The sequence below is a fragment of the Coregonus lavaretus genome (assembly GCF_964263955.1).
Source record: "Coregonus lavaretus genome assembly, chromosome: 10".
Classification (NCBI taxonomy): domain Eukaryota; kingdom Metazoa; phylum Chordata; class Actinopteri; order Salmoniformes; family Salmonidae; genus Coregonus; species Coregonus lavaretus.
The window spans coordinates 12,796,526-12,819,269 of NC_139997.1; the positions used below are offsets into that span (position 1 = coordinate 12,796,526).

A 22,744-nucleotide genomic window follows, 5' to 3' on the forward strand; every position below is an offset into this window, starting at 1 on the left:
CAAAAACCTAAACACACACACGCATACGCACAGCCCTTGTCTCTTTGCTGAACCCTCTCTCTCCCCCTCTCCCCCTCTCCCTCCTGCTCTCTCCCCCTCTCCCTCCTGCTCTCTCCCCCTCTCCTTCCCTCTCTCCTCTAGGTGAGAGAGATGTTGAAGATGCGTGACACCAACGGTGCCAGGATGTTAACGCTGATCACAGAACAGTTTATGGGCGACCCTCGCCTGGCACTGTGGAGACAACAGGGAACAACCATGACCGACAAATACAGACAGCTGTGGGATGAGCTAGGTAAGAGGCAACAGAATACACACACACACACAAGGACAGACATCACTTGGACGAACTAGGCGTTAAAGAGAGAATACACATGACCACATATGAGTGTTGTTGTGAACCTGGTACTGTTTGATTTTGTGTGTTAGTCAGCGGTGTTAGACCTATAGTGCCTTCAGAAAGTATTCATACTGTACACCTTGACTTACTCCACATTTTGTTGTGTTACAGCCTGAATTCAATATGGATTAAATACAAAACATGCTCACCCATCTACACACAATACCCCATAGTGACAAAGTGAAAACATGGTTTTAGAAATGTGTGCAAATTTATTGAAAATGAAATGCAGAAATATCTCATTTACGTAAGTATTCACACCCGAGTCAATACTTTGTAGAAGCAGCTTTGGCGGCGATTACAGCTTTGAGTCGTCTTGGTTATGTCTGTATCAGCTTTGCTGGGTTCTACTAAGTTAATGTCACGATCGTTCATGAACGGGACGGACCAAGGCGCAGCGTGATATGCATACATGTTTATTTATACTAAATAAACACCACGACAAAACAACAAATGAAACGAAACGTGAAGTCCAAGGTAGACAAACAACATACCTCACACGGAACAAGATCCCACAACCCACTAGTGCCAATAGGCTGCCTAAGTATTGTCCCCAATCAGAGACAACGAGCGACAGCTGCCTCTGATTGGGAACCACACCGGCCAACATAGAAATACACATACTAGAATATCAACATAGATATACACCAACATAGAACATACACACCCTGACTCAACATATACGAGTCCCCTGGGTCAGGGCGTGACAGTTAACATATGGAATTGTTTTAAGATGGTCATACCAAGGATAATTTAGCTATTTGATTTTGAATTTTAGGACCCATTTAGGTATAAAAAAATATATTATATTTTAGTCATTTAATAATAATAATAATAATAGTAATAATAATAATAATATGCCATTTAGCAGACGCTCTTATCCAGAGCGACTTACAGTTAGTGAGTGCATACATTATTTTCCATACTATATATAACAAAATGATTCGATGAAACATTGAATTTGGCCTTACTGCTATTAGCCCATAGAAACGCATTGAATAACAAATTCATACATGGAAAAACATGTATTTGAGAGATATAAGAAAGATCAGCAAAAAAAAGATTGGCACTAAACTATATTTTTCAAATTGTTACTGGGCTACCTTCAGACGAGTCTTGTGAGGTTTGTGGGTGTCCTAGAGCAAAACAATATTAGTGTGTCGCCCAAACTGTTTGGACGCTACAGACGCAGATCGGCGGTACCGACTTCAGACGAGTCCCGTGACACCATTGGCGGATGCGGGGGATTGAGACGCAGCCCATGCAAAAAAATGACATCTCTAGCTTAAACAGATGGATTTTGATGGGGATGCTTTTATAATGCTAATTGGATTTCCATGGAGGCGCGGACATCGACTCTAGGGGGTTAAGTTGGATGGGGAGCGGCGGTGAACAATGGGATTCAAGTCTGGGCTTTGGCTGGGCCACTCAAGGACTTTCACATTCTTGTTCTGAAGACATTCCAGCGTTGCTTTGGATGTATGCTTGGGGTTATTGTCCGGTTTGAACGTAAATCTTCGCACCAGTCTAAGGTCGTTTGCGCTCTGAAGCAGGTTCTCATCAAGGATTTGCCTTTATTTGGCTCCATTTATTGTTCCCTCTATCCTTACCAGTCTCCCAGTCCCTGCTGCTGAAAAGCATCCCCATAGCATGATGCTGCCACCACCATGCTTCATGGTAGGGGTGGTCTGATGAGCTGTGCCTGGTTTTCTCCAGACATAACGCTTTGCATTGAGGCCAAAGAGTTACATTTTCATCTCAACAGACCACAGAATCTTTTGCCTGAGTCTTTCACTTGCCTTTTTACAAACTCCAGGCGTGCTGTCATGTGCCTTTTTCTCAGAAGTGTCATCCGTCTGGCCACTCTCCCATAAAGCCCAAATTGGTGAAGTGCTGTAGAGACCGTTGTCCTTCTGGCATGTTCTCCCATCTCAGCCAATAAACTTTGTAGTTCTGTCAGTGGTCATTGGGTGCAAAAAAATTTAAAAACATGTTTTCACTTTGTCATAATGGGGTATTGTGTGTAGATGGGTGAGAAAAACTACAAGAAGTGGAATAAGTCAAGGGGTATGAATACTTTCTGAAGGCACTGTATCTCTCTGCACATTCTGATATGACGACGATTGTATGATGGGTAGTGTTTGGCATGTATCAGGAGTGTATTGTATTGTAAGTCTGTTGTGTATTGGGCATTATTTATAGGGTGTGAGCTAGGTGTTTTGTGAAATATGCTTTTACAGCCTTTTTCGCGCTCTCTCTCTCTCTCTCTCTCTCCTCTTTGACAGAACAGATGAGATGTGGGCTGAAGGCTCAAATTAGACCCTTCCAAGGAAATAAAGGGGGTGAAGCGTGATGGCGTGTATTTGTGTGTCTGCATGCATGTGTGTGTGTAGGTCTCTGTGTGTCAGGAGAGAAATCCATCTTGCTGAGCCCAATATTGTTTTAATTAATGTGTGTGTTGGATCATTTGTAGTCTGAGACACTGGTTCTCATCTGGCTTACGTTGGAGAGGGGGGAGAAATATAAGCCATGATTTCTCACTGCTGATATCCGTATGTGTGCCTTCCAGCCAGCCTGCCAGCCAGTTAAAGGAGACCACTGGATGTACAGTGGAACATGTATTTGTGATGAATGTGTTTATGTAGTCTCCCTCTCCTCGATTCCTCCTTTCCTCTTTCAAAATGAACCACAGCTGACGTAGCTGTGTGTGTGTGAACATGGAACACTACACTGTCCATATTCAGGATAAGCAGGAAAGCCAAACTGCAGCTTTATTGATTATTCCACGTTAGTGTGTGTAATCAGGGGAGAGTCTAGATAGACCCTAGTCTAGTAACCAGATCCCATAGAACTCAACCCTAGCCTAGCAACAACATCCAATAGTAACCTACCCTAGCAACAACATCCCATAACCACAACCCTGTTGTCATGGTAGTTGATTGTTGGAACTGTATTATATATCCCCCCATTCTCTTTGTCTGTTTTGGTGGTTGTTTCTTTCTCTCTTTCTGTTTTAAAGGGGAGTTCATCTCTTATTTCTGGATGATTTAATGTTCCTCCTGCTTGAAGGATGCACATTCTCCTCTTCCCTTTGTCTTTTCCTCTTCTTCACTCCCTCCTTTTCCTTCTCCTCTCCTCTCCTCTCCTCTCCTCTCCTCTCCTCTCCTCTCCTCTCCTCTCCTCTCCTCTCCTCTCCTCTCCTCTCCTCTCCTCTCCTCTCCTCTCCTCTCCTCTCCTCTCCTCTCCTCTCCTCTCCTCTCCTCTCCTCTCCTCTCCTCTCCTCTCCTCTCCTCTCCTCTCCTCTCCTCTCCTCTCCTCTCCTCTCTCTTCCTTCTGTTGTCCTTGATGCCATGCAAACAAAGACAGAGGATAAAGTGACTCCTGTCCCCTCCCCCCTCTTCCTTCCTTCCCTCCTTCCTATCTCATCCCCCTCTCCTCCTGTTCTCTAGCTTCACCTCTCTCTCCTTCTCCTGTCTCATTCTTTCCTCTCTTTCTGTTCCTTGTTAATTTTTCATAATTGTCTCTATTTTTCTCTATTTTTTCTGCATATTTATTTTTAATGCCTTCGGTCTACTCTCTAAATCTCTCTCCTTTCCTCTGCTTCTCTCCTTCCCTCTCTCCCTTCATACATACCCCATCTCCCTTTCAGCTCATGCTTCAGGTAATCAAAGTGTCACTAGAGTGTGTGTGTGTGGCAGACAGGCATGTGTTTATTGAAAAGATAACGGTGACAGAGACTGCTGATGGTCCAAAACGTTTTAATGGCATCTATTTTTCCCTTTTCACAGAATCAAATGACATGATTCAAGGATGAATAATAATGACAGAAACATCCTTTGTGTGTGTAGGTACCCTGTGGATGTGTATTGTGCTGAACCCCCACTGTAAGTCGGAGCAGAAGTGTGTGTGGCTGAGACAGCTGAGACGGTGGAACAGCGTCGATGTGTGTCCATGGGAGGACGGAAACCACGGCAACGAACTACCCAACCTCACACACGCACTACCGCACGGCAACCCAGGTGAGAAAACACACACACAGACAGACAAACATATACACACACACACCTGACCAACACACTGCCTCAGGGCGCCCCAGCCACCCAGGTGGGACCGCCACACTGAGCGTGTGTGAGAAAATACCCCCTTCTTTTAATCATTTTCTCTTTTCTCTCTGTTGATCCCTCGCTCTATCTGTCTCCATGCCTGTCTTTTAATCAACTCTCTCTCTCTCCATGTCTCTGCCCTGCGAGCTGTTCTTTTTCGTTTCTCTGTGTCTGATGGAATAAGCCCAATAACCCTTTAAACATTTATATCAGGCTTCTGAATAGGAACAGTGCAGTGAATAAGCATTTCACCCAGGAAGCTTTAGCTTTAGGTGGCTAATCAAAGCAACCTTTTCTAATAACTTCTCACATTGTCCTCTTCTTTCTCTCCCTTTTTCTACCCACCCTCATCCCTCTCTCTCTCCCTCTCTCCCAGACTTGTCGTCTCGTCCTCACAGGACAGTGTTTACGAGGGCCATCGAGGCCTGTGACCTGCACTGGCAGGACACACATCTGCAGCGCATCATCACACATGACCTCTACACACACACACACTCACACTGTCCCCACGACAACCACGGAAGTGGAGGGGCACTGTTTGACACCAGCGGCTGGCCCCTCTGGCACGGTGAGTGTGTGTGTTTGTGTTGACAATGACGAAAGCAAAGGAGGGGAGGGAAGGCCATTTTTAGTTGAAGTCGCTTTGGTTTTGCTAGTCTATTGAAATCCCCCCTCCCCTCCATCTTGCAGAGCACGTCCCTACAGCGTGTGCGAGGGTTGACGCGCTGCGGTCACATGGTTATCCCAGAGAAGCCTTGCGATTGGCCATTGCTATTGTCAACACACTCAAACGGCAGCAACAGAAACAACTACAGCTCCTCCGCAGCCTCAAAAAAGGTCTGTTAGTTCTTTCATCTATTCATTTATACTGTTTTCATTAAAGGACGGCCTCACTCTCTTTCCTGTCTCTGTCTGTACCTGTATGTTAACAATATAATACCAGTGTACTAACTGTAATAGCAGTATATAAACTGTAATATCAATGTACTAACAGTGTATTGGCTGTGTACTAACATGTAAATACAGAGTAAAAGTATATTAACTGTGTAAATAGAGTTAACAGTGTATTAGCAGTGTATTAACAGCGTATTAACTGTGTAAATGGAGTAATAACAGTGTAATAACAGTGTGTGGTCTGTGTCCTCTCCAGAGCTGCTCCATAAAGGCATGACATCAGTCACTAACATGGAGGGCTGGGTGGGCCACCCCCTGGACCCTATAGGCACTCTGTTCAGCACCCTGCTGGACACGGGTCGGGGAGACGAGGAGGGGGGCAACGCCTTCCTAGACTTCTCAGGTACACACTTTCTCTCGCTCCTGCATATTTAATGCATTGGAATTTTACATTCTTTTTTTTTTCTACTCCATCTCTTATTCAATGAGCTGTGATTGGAGGATTGCTGAGGAAGAAATCAGTGATGTCATCAGTGATGATTGGGTGTGATCAGTTCTGTCAGAGTGTGCAAAGCTGTCATCAAGGCAAAGGGTGGCTACTTTGAAGAATCTAAAATCTAAAATATATTTTGATTTGTTTAACACTTTTTTGGTTACTACATGATTCCATATGTGTTATTTCATAGTTTTGATGTCTTCACTATTATTCTACAGTGTAAAAATAAAGAAAAACCCTTGAATGAGTAGGTGTGTCCAAACTTTTGTGTGTGTGTGTGTGTGTGTAAATATATATATACACTGCTCAAAAAAATAAAGGGAACACTTAAACAACACAATGTAACTCCAAGTCAATCACACTTCTGTGAAATCAAACTGCCACTTAGGAAGCAACACTGATTGACAATAAATGTCAAATGCTGTTGTGCAAATGGAATAGACAACAGGTGGAAATAATAGGCAATTAGCAAGACACCCCCAATAAAGAAGTGGTTCTGCAGGTGGTGACCACAGACCACTTCTCAGTTCCTATGCTTCCTGGCTGATGTTTTGGTCACTTTTGAATGCTGGCGGTGCTTTCACTCTAGTGGTAGCATGAGACGGAGTCTACAACCCACACAAGTGGCTCAGGTAGTGCAGCTCATCCAGGATGGCACATCAATGCGAGCTGTGGCAAGAAGGTTTTCTGTGTCTGTCAGCGTAGTGTCCAGAGCATGGAGGTGCTACCAGGAGACAGGCCAGTACATCAGGAGACGTGGAGGAGGCCGTAGGAGGGCAACAATCCAGCAGCAGGACCGCTACCTCCGCCTTTGTGCAAGGAGGAGCAGGAGGAGCACTGCCAGAGCCCTGCAAAATGACCTCCAGCAGGCCACAAATGTGCATGTGTCTGCTCAGACGGTCAGGTGGTATGAGGGCCCGACGTCCACAGGTGGGGGTTGTGCTTACAGCCCAACACCGTGCAGGACGTTTGGCATTTGCCAGAGAACACCAAGATTGGCAAATTCGCCACTGGCGCCCTGTGCTCTTCACAGATGAAAGCAGGTTCACACTGAGCACGTGACAGACGTGACAGAGTCTGGAGACACCGTGGAGAATGTTCTGCTGCCTGCAACATCCTCCAGCATGACCGGTTTGGCGGTGGGTCAGTCATGGTGTGGGGTGGCATTTCTTTGGGGGGCCGCACAGCCCTCCATGTGCTCGCCAGAGGTAGCCTGACTGCCATTAGGTACCGAGATGAGATCCTCAGACCCCTTGTGAGACCATATGCTGGTGCGGTTGGCCCTGGGTTCCTCCTAATGCAAGACAATGCTAGACCTCATGTGGCTGGAGTGTGTCAGCAGTTCCTGCAAGAGGAAGGCATTGATGCTATGGACTATGATGCGTTCCCCAGACCTGAATCCAATTGAGCACATCTGGGACATCATGTCTCGCTCCATCCACCAACGCCACGTTGCACCACAGACTGTCCAGGAGTTGGCGAATGCTTTAGTCCAGGTCTGGGAGGAGATCCCTCAGGAGACCATCCGCCACCTCATCAGGAGCATGCCCAGGCGTTGTAGGGAGGTCATACAGGCACGTGGAGGCCACACACACTACTGAGCCTCATTTTGACTTGTTTTAAGGACATTACATCAAAGTTGGATCAGCCTGTAGTGTGGTTTTCCACTTTAATTTTGAGTGTGACTCCAAATCCAGACCTCCATGGGTTGATACATTTGATTTCCATTGATAATTTTTGTGTGATTTTGTTGTCAGCACATTCAACTATGTAAAGAAAAAAGTATTTAATAAGATTATTTCATTCATTCAGATCTAGGATGTGTTATTTTAGTGTTCCCTTTATTTTTTTGAGCAGGCTACATATATATATAGTACCAGTCAAAGATTTGGACACACCTACTAATGGTTTTTCTTTATTTTTACTCTTTTTTACATCGTAGAATAATAGTGAAGACATGAAAACTATGAAATAACACATATGGAATCATGTAGTAACCAAAAAATTGTTAAACAAATCAAAATACATTTTATATTTGGATTCTTCAAAGTAGCCACCCTTTGCCTTGATGACAGCTCTGCACACTCTTGGCATTCTCCCAACCAGCTTCACCTGGAATGCTTTTCCAACAGTCTTGAAGGAGTTCCCACATATGCTGAGCACTTGTTGGCTGCTTTTCCTTCACTCTGCTGTCCGACTCATCCCAAACCATCTCAATTGGGTTGAGGTCGGGGGATTGTGGAGGCCAGGTCATCTGATGCAGCACTCAATCACTCTCCTTCTTGGTAAAATAGCCCTTACACAGCCTGGAGGTGTGTTGGGTCATTGTCCTGTTGAAAGCAAATTATAGTCTCACTAAGCCCAAACCAGATGGGATGGCGTATCACTGTAGAATGCTGTGGTAGCCATGCTGGTTAAGTGTGCCTTGAATTCTAAATAAATCACAGACAGTGTCACCAGCAAAGCACCCCCACTCCATAATACCTCCTCCTCCATGCTTCACGGTGGGAACTACACAAGCAGAAATCATCCTTTCACCCACACCGTGTCTCACAAAGACACGGCGGTTTGAACCAAAATTCTCCAATTTGGACTCCAGACCAAAGTACACATTTCCACCGGTCTAATGTCCATTGACCGTGTTTCTTGGTCCAAGCAAGTCTCTTCTTATTATTGGTGTCCTTTAGTAGTGGTTTCTTTGCATCAATTCGACCATGAAGGCCTGATTCACAAAGTGATGTTGAGATGTGTCTGTTACTTGAACTCTGTGAAGCATTTATTTGGGCTGCATTATCTGAGGCTGGTAACTAATGAACTTATCCTCTGCAGCAGAGGTAACTCTGGGTCTTCCATTCCTTTGGCGGTCCTCATGAGAGCCAGTTTCATCATAGCGCTTGATGGTTTTTGCAACTGCACTTGAAGAAACTTTAAAAGTTCTTAAAATGTTCTGTATTGACTGACCTTCATGTCTTAAAGTAATGATGGACTGTTGTTTCTATTTGCTTATTTAAGCTGTTCTTGCCATAATATGGACTTGGTTTTTTACCAGATAGGACTATCTTCTGTATACCCCACCTACCCTGTCACAACACAACTGATTGGCTCAAATGCATTAAGAAGGAAAGAAATTCCACAAATTAACTTTTTAAGAAGGCACACCTGTTAATTGAAATGCATTCCAGGTGACTATCTCATGAAGCTGGTTGAGAGAATGCCAAGAGTGGTCAAAGCTGTCATCTTGGCAATTAGTGGCTACTTTGAAGAATCTCAAATATAAAATATATTTGGATTTGTTTAACACTTTTCTGGGTACTACATGATTTCATATGTGTTATTTCATAGTTTTGATGTCTTCACTGTTATTCTACAATGTAAAAAATAGTAAAAATAAAGAAAAACCCTTGAATGAGTAGGTGTGTCCAAACTTTTGACTGGTTGTGATATATATATATATATATATATATATATATATATATATATATATATATATAAATAAACGCAACATGCAACAATTTCAAAGATTTTACTGAGTTACAGTTCATGTAAGGAAATCAGTCAATTGAAATAAATTCATTAGGCCCTAATCTATGGATTTTACATGACTGGGAATACAGATATGCATCTGTTGGTCACAGATACCTTAAAACAAAATGTAGGGGCGTGGATCAGAAAAACAGTCAGTATCTGGTGTGACCACCATGAACCTCATGCAGTGCAACACATCTCCTTCGCATAGAGTTGATCAGGCTATTGATTGTGGCCTGTGGAATGTTGTCCCACTCCTCTTCAATGGCTTTGCGAAGTCGTTGGATATTGGAGGGAACTGGAACACGCTGTCATACACGTCGATCCGGAGCATCCCAAATATTCTCAATGGGTGACATGCCTGGTGTTAGGGTTAGTATGCAGGCCATGGAAGAACCAGGTCATTTTCAGCTTCCAGGAAATGTGTACAGATCCTTGCGACATGGGGCCTTGCATTATCTTGCTGAAACATGAGGTGATGGCGGCGGATGAATGGCATGACAATGGGCCTCAGGATCCCGTCACAGTATCTCAAATTGCAATCGATAAAATGCAATTGTGTTCGTTGTCCGTAGCTTATGCCTGCCTGCCCATACCATAACCCCACCGCCACCATGGGGCACTCTGTTCACAACATTGATATCAGCAAACCGCTCGCCCACACAACGCCATACACGTGGTCTGTGGTTGTGAAGCCGGTTGGACGTACTGCCAAATTCTCTAAAACGACGTTGGAGGTGGCTTATGGTAGAGAAATTAACATTAAATTCTCTGGTAACAACTCTGGTGGACATTCCTGCAGTCAGCATGCCAATTGCAAGCTCCCTTAAATCTTGAGACATCTGTGGGATTGTGTTGTGACAAAACTTCATATTTTAGAGTGGCCTTTTATTGTCCCCAGCACAAGGTGCACCTGTGTAATGATCATGCCGTTTAATCAGCTTCTTGATATGCACACCTGTCAAGTGGATGGATTATCTTGGCAATGGTGAAATGCTCACTAAAAGGGATGTAAACTAATTTGTGCACAGAATTTGAGCGAAATAAGCTTATTTTTCTGGGATCTTTTATATCAGCTCATAAAACATGGGACAAACACTTTTCATGTTGCGTTTATATTTTTGTTCAGTGTATATATCTCAATTAAGGAACCAGCACATCAAACATTGATCATTGTGAAGCCCTAAGAGACTTTGGCCTTGGTTGAAATAACAGTCATTTTGGTGCGGACTGTAGACCATATCCGTTGACTATTTGAATCTGGTGTGTTGGTGCAGGGGTGAAAACTAGCGCCTGGACACCCAGTAGCTCTGCATGACTGAAATTGCATGTTTTAGTGTTCTGGGACAGCACAGAGCTATTTTCATGATAATGGAGGTGACTGTATTGCCAGGTTATTATAGTTTTGTATTTTTATATTAGTTTTTATTTCTATTAGTTTTAAGATTTTAGTTGAAATTCAGTTTAGTTTTCGTTTGTTTTCAGATCCACTTTCTTTGTTTTTATTTAGTTAAAGTTTTATAAAATCAATTTAGTTTTGTTTTTATATAATTTTAGTTTTAGTTTTTATGTTAGTGGCAGAAAGAAGCCTAAGCCTATGCAATACACTGTTTGTTGGGGTATGTCACTTGTTGCCACTGTGGGGCAGTAAAGCATAAGGTGATGGGTCAGGTCGTAGGTTAGGTTTAAAGGTAGACTCAGTGAGATGACGTATATGCATGAAGTAAACAGTAGTAGTGGGTCAACAACCAGGAGCGTTGAAGTGCAAAGCTAAACTTCTTCACTGTTTTCGTCCCGTAGCTACCACGTTGTAGCAGCGTGAAGCGCACCGGTGCACATGCGCAGATACTCGGTGTGACCGTGTGAGAGCAGTCTGCATCGTGCTCATCTCAATAGACACATTAGAGCAGATCATTTTGTCAAGTCGGGGCCTTTCAAAGTGTGTTGCATTCTGGGGGAAAAATTGTCTGATATGTGGATTGCATGAACTTTATAAAAATGATGTGATCAAAGGGGATGTTTTGACTGCAGTCGACTGTATGTTTCTGCAGTTGCTCCTCACTGACTTCATCCTGCAGCCATCGCCTGAATTGTGGGAGGCTCTATTGTCAACCAATCATTAGGGTGTTTTTGTTTGACCCACGCGAACGTGACCAAACACATGACTGAAACAATAACTAATTTTCCGTAATTTATGTGTACAGTGAATATATACAAATAAATGTGATTTGAGGCTTTCTAATTGATTCTGCAATGTGTACACGCATAATCTTATATTATGATTTCAGTTTATGAGTGTGATATGGTGGTTAGATACATGTTTATTTTGACATTATAAAGAAAACCTTTTATAAACAATGGCAACACTGCCATGTTGATCTGAACCTTGCTGTTAGAAAACCACATTAGTGTCCGACTGTTGCAGAAGCACCTCCCCCGACTTCGCTCCTTGACTTTTGTCTACAGTTGGTTTCTTTAGCCTTACCACTCAAACGTGCTCAATCTCTGCGATGCTGCTTGTCATCTCGCTGAGTCTACCTTTAAATTATAAAGTCAATCTCAATGTGCCCCACCAGATTCAGAAGCTTGAAAACCCCATTAGAAAGAAAAGCTTGAAAACCCCCCAAAACTAAAACTGAACATAATTCAAGATGGTTTTTATTTGATTTTAGTTCATTTTTTAGTCAAAGATAATAGTTTCAGTATAGTTTTAGTTTTTTTCAAACGGATTTGTTAATTATTTTTTATTTTAGTTGCCAAAAATGTTTTTTTCATGGTTAGTTTCGGATTTATTTTACTATAATAACCTTGCTGTATTGAATCGGACACCGATTGATCCACAACCTTACTGTATTGAATGTGACACAGATTGATCCACAACCTTACTGTTTCACTCTGTTAGATTTGGTGACAACATTTCAAAGACATGCTGTTTTTTTATGTGATCTCTCTTCTTTCTTTCTTTCGCTCTCCAGGCTCTGTGAGTTCAGCCAAAAGGTCGGAGCCTCACCTCTTCCCAGTGCATCACTTCCTGGACGATGGCCAATCGTTCATAGCACTGGCTGTAGAGACGGCGCTGATTGGCTTAGGGCAGCAGAGGGTGATGCCCGACGGCCTATATGCCCAGGAGAAGGTGTGTCGCAACGAAGAGCAGCTATTGGCTAAGCTCCAGGAAGTGGAACTGAACGACACGCTGGTCAAGATCTTCCGCAAGCAAGCAGTCTTCCTGCTAGAGGGTGAGGGGGAGATGTGCACGCGTGCACACACACACACACACTCTGTCTCTCTCCCTACTCCCTAACCCTGTATTCTGTCTCCTGTAGCTGGACCATACAGTGGTCTAGGAGAGTTGCTCTACAGAGAGAGTGTTCCCATGCATACCTTCGCCAAGTATCTCTTCACCTCCCTACTACCTCACGACGCTGAACTGGCGTACAAAATTGCACTGAGAGCCATGAGGTGAGTACAAAACACACACACACACACACACACACAAACCTATATCAGAAAAGAACATTGAACTTCAGTTAACAAAGTTGCTCAGCCTCCTTTGAGTCTCAAATTATGTGTGTCTGCATGTCTATGTGTGATGTGAAGAGACAGGAAGCTATCCTGGGTGCTGTTTAATCACAAAACTCCCTTTCGCTGGAATCCTTGTTAAATAATTAAACAGCACTAAAAATGAGTTCAGGAGAATGTTTGAATAATACAGTAATGTATGTGTGTGTGCGCATGCGCGCAGTGCCTTCGGAAAGTATTCAGACCCCTTGACTTTTTCCACATTTTGTTATGTTACAGCCTTATTCTAAAATGGATAAAAAAATACAAAAATCCTCAGCAATCTACACACAATACCCCATAATGACAAAGCAAAAACAGATTTTTTGAAATTTTAGCAAATGTATAAAAACAAACAAATACCTTATTTAAATAAGTATTAAGACCCTTTGCTATGAGACTCGAAATTGAGCTCCGGTGCATCCTATTTCCATTGATCAATCATTGAGATGTTTCTACAACTTGATTGGAGTCCACATGTGGTAAATTCAATTGATTGGACATGATTTGAAAAGGCACACACCTGTCTATATAAGGTCCCACAGTTGACAGTGCATGTCAGAGCAAAAACCAAGCCATGAGGTCGAAGGAATTGTCCGTAGAGCTCCGAGACAGGATTGTGTCGAGGCACAGATCTGGGGAAGGGTACCAAAACATTTCTGCAGTATTGAAGGTCCCCAAGAACACAGTGGCCTCCATCATTCTTAAATTGAAGAAGTTTAGACCACCAAGACTCTTCCTAGAGCTGGTCGCCCGGCCAAACTGAGCAATCTGGGGAGAAGGGCCTTGGTCAGGGAGGTGACCAAGAACCCGATGGTCACTCTGACAGAGCTCTAGAGTTCTTCTGTGGAGATGGGAGAACCTTCCAGAAGGACAACCATCTCTGCAGCACTCCATCAATCAGGCCTTTATGGTAGAGTGGCCAGACGGAAGCCACTCCTCAGTAAAAGGTATATGACAGCCCGCTTGGAGTTTGCCAAAAGGCACCTAAAGGACTCTGACCATGAGAAACAAGATTCTCTGGTCTGATGAAACCGAGATTGAACTCTTTGGCCTGAATGCCAAGTGTCACGTCTGGAGGAAACCTGGCACCATCCCTACAGTGAAGCATGATGGTGACCGCATCATGCTGTGGGGATGTTTTTCAGCGGCAGGGACTGGGAGACTAGTCAGGATCAAGGCAAAGATGAACGGAGCAAAGTACAGAGAGATCCTTGATGAAAACCTGCTCCAGAATGCTCAGGACCTCAGATTGGGGCGAAGGTTCACCTTACAACAGGACAACGACCCTAAGCACACAGCCAAGACAACGCAGGAGTGGCTTCGGGACAAGTCTCTGAATGTCCTTGAGTGGCCCAGCCAGAGCCCGGACTTGAACCCGATCGAACATCTTTGGAGAGACCTGAAAATAGCTGTGCAGCAACGCTCCCCATCCAACCTGAAAGAGCTTGAGAGGATCTGCAGAGAAGAATCGGAGAAACTCCCCAAATACACGTGTGCCAAGCTTGTAGCGTCATACCCAAGAAGTCTCAAGGCTGTAATCGCTGTCAAAGGTGCTTCAACAAAGTACTGAGTAAAGGGTCTGAATACTTACAGTGAGGGAAAAAAGTATTTGATCCCCTGCTGATTTTGTACGTTTGCCCACTGACAAAGAAATGATCAGTCTATAATTTTAATAGTAGGTTTATTTGAACAGTGAGAGACAGAATAACAACAAAAAAATCCAGAAAGACGCATGTCAAAAATGTTATAAATTGATTTGCATTTTAATGAGGCAAATAAGTATTTGACCCCCTCTCAATCAGATAGATTTCTGGCTCCCAGGTGTCTTTTATACAGGTAACGAGCTGAGATTAGGAGCACACTCTTAAAGGGAGTGCTCCTAATCTCAGTTTGTTACCTGTATAAAAGACACCTGTCCACAGAAGCAATCAATCAACCAGATTCCAAACTCTCCACCATGGCCAAGACCAAAGAGCTCTCCAAGTCAGGGACAAGATTGTAGACCTACACAAGGCTGGAATGGGCTACAAGACCATCGCCAAGCAGCTTGGTAAGAAGGTGACAACAGTTGGTGCGATTATTCGCAAATGGAAGAAACACAAAAGAACTGTCAATCTCCCTCGTCCTGGGGCTCCATGCAAGATCTCACCTCGTGGAGCTGCAATGATCATGAGAACGGTGAGGAATCAGCCCAGAACTACACGGGAGGATCTTGTCAATGATCTCAAGGCAGCTGGGACCATAGTCACCAAGAAAACAATTGGTAACACACTACGCTATGAAGGACTGAAATCCTGCAGCGCCCGCAAGGTCCCCCTGCTCAAGAAAGCACATATACATGCCCGTCTGAAGTTTGCCAATGAACATCTGAATGATTCAGAGGAGAACTGGGTGAAAGTGTTGTGGTCAGATGAGACCAAAATTTAGCTCTTTGGCATCAACTCAACTCGCCATGTTTGGAGGAGGAGGAATGCTGCCTATGACCCCAAAAACACCATCCCCACCGTCAATCATGGAGGTGGAAACATTATGCTTTGGGGGTGTTTTTCTGCTAAGGGTACAGGACAACTTCACCGCATCAAAGGGACGATGGACGGGGCCATGTACCGTCAAATCTTGGGTGAGAACCTCCTTCCCTCAGCCAGGGCATTGAAAATGGTTAGTGGATGGGTATTCCAGCATGACAATGACCCAAAACACACGGCCAAGGCAACAAAGGAGTGGCTCAAGAAGAAGCACATTAAGGTCCTGGAGTTGCCTAGCCAGTCTCCAGACCTTAATCTCATAGAAAATCTGTGGAGGGAGCTGAAGGTTCGAGTTGCCAAATGTCGGCCTCGAAACCTTAATGACTTGGAGAAGATCTGCAAAGAGGAGTGGGACAAAATCCCTCCTGAGATGTGTGCAAACCTGGTGGCCAACTACAAGAAACGTCTGACCTCTGTGATTGCCAACAAGGGTTTTGCCACCAAGTACTAAGTCATGTTTAGCAGAGGGGTCAAATACTTATTTCCCTCATTAAAATGCAAATCAATTTATAACATTTTTGACATGCGTTATTCTGGATTTTTTTGTTGTTCAAATAAACCTACCATTAACATTATAGACTGATCATTTCTTTGTCAGTGGGCAAACGTACAAAATCAGCAGGGGATCAAATACTTTTTTCCCTCACTGTATGTAAATTATTATTATTATTTTAAAATATAAATTAGCAAACATTTTTGAAAAACCTGTTTTTGCTTTGTCATTATGGGGTATTTTGTGTAGATTGATGAGGGGGGGAAAAAACAATTTAATCAATTTTAGAATAAGGCTGTAACCTAACAAAATGTGGAAAAAGTAAAGTGGTCTGAATGCTTTCCGATGGCACTGTATGTGTGTACACTACCAGTCAAAAGTTTGGACACACCTACTCATTCAAGAGTTTTTTTTCTTTATTTTTAATATTTTTTACATCAGAGAATAATAGTGAAGACATCAAAACTATGAAATAACACATATGGAATCATGTAGTAACCAAAAAAGTGTTAAACAAATCAAAATATATTTTATATTTGAGATTCTTCAAATAACCACCCTTTGCCTTGATGACAGCTTTGCACACTCTTGGCATTCTCTCAACCAGCTTCATGAGGTAGTCACCTGGAATGGATTTAAATTAACAGGTGTTCCTTCTTAAAAGTTAATTTGTGGGATTTCTTTCCTTCTTAATGCATTTGAGCCAATCAGTTGTGTTGTGACAAGGTAAGGGGGTATACAGAAGATAGCCCTATTTGGTAAAAGACCAAGTCCATATTATGGCAAGAACAGCTGAAATAAGCAAAGAGAAACGACAGTCCATCATTACTTTAAGACATGAAGGTCAGTCAATACGGAACATTTCATGAAGTGCTATGATGAAACTGGCTCTCATGAGGACCGCCACAGGAAAGGAAGACCCAGAGTTACCTCTGCTGCAGGGGATACCAGCCTATCATAAAAATAAACAAAAATAGAAAACACATTTTTTTGTTTTGTATTATCTTTACCAGATCTAATATGTTATATTCTCCTACATTAATTTCACATTTCCACAAACTTCAAAGTGTTTCCTTTCAAATGGTATCAAGAATATGCATATCCTTGCTTCAGGTCCTGAGCTACAGGCAGTTAGATTTGGGTATGTCATTTTAGGCGAAAATGGGAAAAAAGGGTCCAATCTTTAAGGGGTTAACAGAAGTACTGAATCTTGGCGAGAGACAGAGGGATTATCCATAAGCCTTAGAAGACATCTTAAAGGCCCATGCATCCTTATTAGAAGTAAAACAGTCATATTAAACATCAATGTATTAAATGTGTCTTTAGGTTACCGGTCCTGGAAACCATGGCTCCATCAGGTGATCTGTCCAGACCTCACCATATAGTGTCTATGGTCCCTAACCGCTACCCTCGCTGGTTCACTCTGTCTCATATAGAGTCACAACAATGTGAACTGGCCTCCACCATGCTCACCGCAGCCAAAGGTACACACACACACACACACACACTGTATGTACAAACACACACACACACACTGTACAAACACACACACATCGTACTGTATTTACAAACACACATGCTCAGGCAATAATGTTAATGCAAATAGGTGGTTTTAAATGGTGTTTTTGTATCTCAGGTGATGGGCGGAAGTTAGAAACAGTGTTAGAGTCCATCCAGAAGAACATCCACTCCTCATCTCACATCTTCAAACTGGCTCAGGACGCCTTCAAGATCGCTACTCTGATGGACAGCCTGCCAGACCTCACACTGCTCAAGGTCTCTCTGGAGCTGGGCCTTCAGGTAACAAACATATACACACATACACACACACACACACACACACACACACACACACACACACACATACATATATATATATATATATATATATATACACACACACACACATTTACATACACACACACACACACACACACATATACAGCTCTGGAAAAAATTAAGAGACCACTGCAAAAATATAGGTTTCTCTGGTTTTAATATTTATAGGTATGTGTTTGGGTGAAATTAACATTTTTGTTTTATTCTATAAACTACTAACAACATTTATCCCAAATTCCAAATAGAAATATTGTCATTTAGAGCATTTATTTGCAGAAAATGAAAACTGGTCAAAATTCCAAAAAAGATGCAGTGTTGTTAGACCTCGAATAATGCAAAGAAAATAAGTTCATGTTCATTTTTAAACAACACAATACTAATGTTTTAACTTAGGAAGAGTTCAGAAATCAATATTTGGTGGAATAACCCTGATTTTCAATCACAGCTTTCATGCGTCTTGGCATGCTCTCCACCAGTCTTTCACATTGATGTTGGGTGACTTTATGCCACTCCTGGCGCAAAAATTCAAGCAGCTCGGCTTTGTTTGATGGCTTGTGACCATCCATCTTCCTCTTGATCACATTCCAGAAGTTTTCAATGGGGTTCAGGTCTGGAGATTGGGCTGGCCATGACAGGGTCTTGATCTGGTGGTCCTCCATCCACACCTTGATTGACCTGGCTGTGTGGCATGTCGCATTGTCCTGCTGGAAAAACCAATCCTCAGAGTTGGGGAACAATGTCAGAGCAAAAGGAAGCAAGTTTTCTTCCCGGACAACCTTGTATGTGGCTTGATTCATGCGTCCTTCACAAAGACAAATCTGCCCGATTCCAGCCTTGCTGAAGCACCCCCAGATCATCACCGATCTTCCACCAAATTTCACAGTGGGTGCGAGACACTGTGGCTTGTAGGCTTCTCCAGGTCTCTGTCTAACCATTAGACGACCAGGTGTTGGGCAAAGCTGAAAATTGGACTCATCAGAGAAGATGACCTTACTCCAGTCCTCTACGGTCCAATCCTTATGGTATTTTGCAAACCTCAGTCTGGCTCTTCTTTGCTTCTCATTGATGAAGGGCTTTTTTCTAGCTTTGCACGACTTCAGCCCTGCCCCTAGGAGCCTGTTTCGAGCCGTCCTCGCCGTGCACTTCACCCCAGCTGCCGTTTGCCATTCTTTTTGTAGGTCACTTGATGTCATCCTACGGTTGTTGAGTGACATTCGAATGTGTTGGCGGTCATCCCGGTCAGTAGAGAGTCGTTTTCGCCTTCTGCCGGTCTGTAGCTTTGTTGTCCCCAATGTCTGCTGCTTGACCTTGTTCTTATGAACCGCCGTCTTTGAAATTTTAAGGATGGAAGCGACCTGACGCTCACTGTATCCCTCTGCCAGTAAATCCAGAATTGAACCCTTCTTTTCCTCACTCAGAACTTTCCTTTTCAACTCTTTTGGCATGGTCAATAGTTATTTTTTGATTAATATTACTTTTGAGGTACTATTAGCACTGTTTTTGGTCCTATTGCAAGAGGATTGTGACGACCACAGTAGTGGTTTTTATACTTTTTCTTGTTAAAAATAAGATTTGGTTCAGGTGATCACCTAATCAGTACCTAATTCAGTAGAATGAGGTGTGCCTGTGTTGGAATTCAACGGACACTGGAATGGAATGGCTGTTATACATGTAGAGATGCTGATTTAAGAAACATTTGCAGTGGTCTCTTAATTTTTTTCCAGAACTGTACATATACAAATACACACACACACATATATATACATACATACACACACATATACATATACACACCCACACATATACATATACACACCCACACACATATATACATATACACACACACATACATACATATACACTACTGTTCAAAAGTTTGTGGTCACTTAGAAATGTCCTAGTTTTTGAAAGAAAAGCATTTTTTTTGTCATTAAAATAACATCAAATTGATCAGAAATACAGTTTAGACATTGTTAATGTTGTAAATGGCTATTGTAGCTGGAAACGGCTGATTTTTAATGGAATATCTACATAGGCGTACAAAGGCCCATTATCAGCAACCATCAGTCCTGTGTTCCAATGGCACGTTGTGTTTGCTAATCCAAGTTTATCATTTTAAAAGGCTAATTGATCATTAGAAAACCCTTTTGCAATTATGTTAGCACAGCTGAAAACTGTTGTGCTGATTAAAGAAGCGATAAAACTGGCATTCTTGAGACTAGTTGAGTATCTGGAGCATCAGCAATTGTGGGTTTGATTACAGGCTCAAAATGGCCAGAAACAAAGAACTTTCATCTGAAACTCGTCAGTCTATTCTTGTTCTGAGAAATGAAGGCTATTCCATGCGAGAAATTGCCAAGAAACTGAAGATCTCGTACAACGCTGTGTACTACTCCCTTCACAGAACAGCGCAAACTGTCTCTAACCAGAATAGAAAGAGGAGTGGGAGGCCCCGGTGCACAACTGAGCAAGAGGACAAATACATTAGTGTCTAGTTTGAGAAACAGACGCCTCACAGGTCCTCAACTGGCAGCTTCATTAAATAGTACCCACAAAACACCAGTCTCAACAGTGAAGAGGCGACTCCGGAATGCTGACCTTCTAGGCAGAGTTGCAAAGAAAAAGCCATATCTCAGACTGGCCAATAAAAAGAAAAGATTAAGATGGGCAGTCTGAGATATGGCTTTTTCTTTGCAACTCTGCATAGAAGGTCAGCATCCGGAGTCGCCTCTTCACTGTTGACGTTGAGACTGGTGTTTTGCGGGTACTATTTAATGAATCAAAATACAATGAAGGAAAATATTGTACATTTGCCCACTGACAAAGACATGATCAGTCTATAATGTTAATGGTAGGTTTATTTGAACAGTGAGAGACAGAATAACAACAACAAAATCCAGAAAAACGCATGTCAAAAATGTTATAAATTGATTTGCATTTTAATGAGGGAAATAAGTATTTGACCCCTCTGCTAAACATGACTTAGTACTTGGTGGCAAAACCCTTGTTGGCAATCACAGAGGTCAGATGTTTGTTGTAGTTGGCCACCAGGTTTGCACACATCTCAGGAGGGATTTTGTTCCACTCCTCTTTGCAGATCTTCTCCAAGTCATTAAGATTTTGAGGCTGACGTTTGGCAACTCGAACCTTCAGCTCCCTCCACAGATTTTCTATGGGATTAAAGTCTGGAGACTGGCTAGGCCGCTCCAGGACCTTAATGTGCTTCTTCTTGAGCCACTCCTTTGTTGCCTTGTCCGTGTGTTTTGGGTATTTGTCATGCAGGAATACCATCCACGACCCATTTTCAATGCCCTGGCTGAGGGAAGGAGGTTCTCACCCAAGATTTGACGGTACATGGCCCCGTCCATCGTCCCTTTGCAGGCCCCGTCCATCGTCCCTTTCCCCTTAGCAGAAAAACACCCCCAAAGCATAATGTTTCCACCTCCATGTTTGACGGTGGGGATGGTGTTCTTGAGGTCATAGGCAGCATTCCTCCTCCTCCAAACATGGCGAGTTGAGTTGATGCCAAAGAGCTCCATTTTGGTCTCATCTGACCACAACACCTTCACCCAGTTCTCCTCTGAATCATTCAGATGTTCATTGGCAAACTCCAGACGGCCCTGTATATGTGCTTTCTTGAGCAGGGGGACCTTGCGGGCGCTGCAGGATTTCAGTCCTTCACGGCGTAGTGTGTTACCAATTGTTTTCTTGGTGACTATGGTCCCAGCTGCCTTGAGATCATTGACAAGATCCTCCCGTGTAGTTCTGGGCTGATTCCTCACCGTTCTCATGATCATTGCAACTCCACGAGGTGAGATCTTGCATGGAGCCCCAGGACGAGGGAGATTGACAGTTCTTTTGTGTTTCTTCCATTTGCGAATAATCGCACCAACTGTTGTCACCTTCTCACCAAGCTGCTTGGCGATGGTCTTGTAGCCCATTCCAGCCTTGTGTAGGTCTACAATCTTGTCCCTGACATCCTTGGAGAGCTCTTTGGTCTTGGCCATGGTGGAGAGTTTGGAATCTGGTTGATTGATTGCTTCTGTGGACACGTGTCTTTTATACAGGTAACAAACTGAGATTAGGAGCACTCCCTTTAAGAGTGTGCTCCTAATCTCAGCTCGTTACCTGTATAAAAGACACCTGGGAGCCAGAAATCTTTCTGATTGAGAGGGGGTCAAATACTTATTTCCCTCATTAATATGCAAATCAATTTATAACATTTTTGACATGCGTTTTTCTGGATTTTTTTGTTGTTATTCTGTCTCTCACTGTTCAAATAAACCTACCATTAAAATTATAGACTGATCATTTCTTTGTCAGTGGGCAAACGTACAAAATCAGCAGGGGATCAAATACTTTTTTCCCTCACTGTATATTTTAGATTTTAGAGTCTTTAAATAGCCACCGTTTGCCTTGATGACAGCTTTGCACACTCTTGGCATTCTCTCAACCAGCTTCACCTGGAATGGTTTTCCAACTGTCTTGAAGGGGTTCCCACATATGCTTAGCACTTGTTGACTGCTTTTCCTTCACTCTGCCACCCGACTCATCCCAAACATTCTCAATTGGGTTGAGGTCAGGGGATTGTGGAGGCCAGGTCATGTGATGCAGCACTCCATCGCTCTCCTTCTCTTTAAAATAGCCCTTACACAACCTGGAGGTGTGTTGGGTCATTGTCCTGTTGAAAAACAAATGATAGTCCCACTAAGCTCAAACCAGATGGGATGGCGTATTGCTGCAGAATGCTGTGGTAGCCATGCTGGTTAAGAGTGCCTTGAATTCTAAATAAATAAAAGACAGTGTCACCAGCAAAGCACCCCCACACCATAACACCTCCTCCTCCATGCTTTACGGTGGGAACTACACATGTGGAGATCATCCGTTCACCCACACCGCGTCTCACAAAGA

The 22,744-nt window shown here is 43.1% G+C and overlaps 1 protein-coding gene across 1 annotated transcript in view; it reads left to right on the top strand.

The window, feature by feature from the left end:
• Positions 1–22,744, top strand: part of LOC311136070 (zinc finger SWIM domain-containing protein 6-like) — a 59,652-nt gene that overhangs the window by 34,299 nt on the left and 2,609 nt on the right. The window contains exons 4-12 of the mRNA XM_084170138.1: positions 142–292; positions 4,246–4,416; positions 4,877–5,068; positions 5,191–5,337; positions 5,651–5,797; positions 12,391–12,651; positions 12,739–12,874; positions 17,321–17,478; positions 17,631–17,794. Of these exons, the coding sequence (XP_084026264.1) occupies positions 142–292; positions 4,246–4,416; positions 4,877–5,068; positions 5,191–5,337; positions 5,651–5,797; positions 12,391–12,651; positions 12,739–12,874; positions 17,321–17,478; positions 17,631–17,794 (1,527 nt within the window). The remainder of the gene's footprint in view (positions 1–141; positions 293–4,245; positions 4,417–4,876; positions 5,069–5,190; positions 5,338–5,650; positions 5,798–12,390; positions 12,652–12,738; positions 12,875–17,320; positions 17,479–17,630; positions 17,795–22,744) is intronic.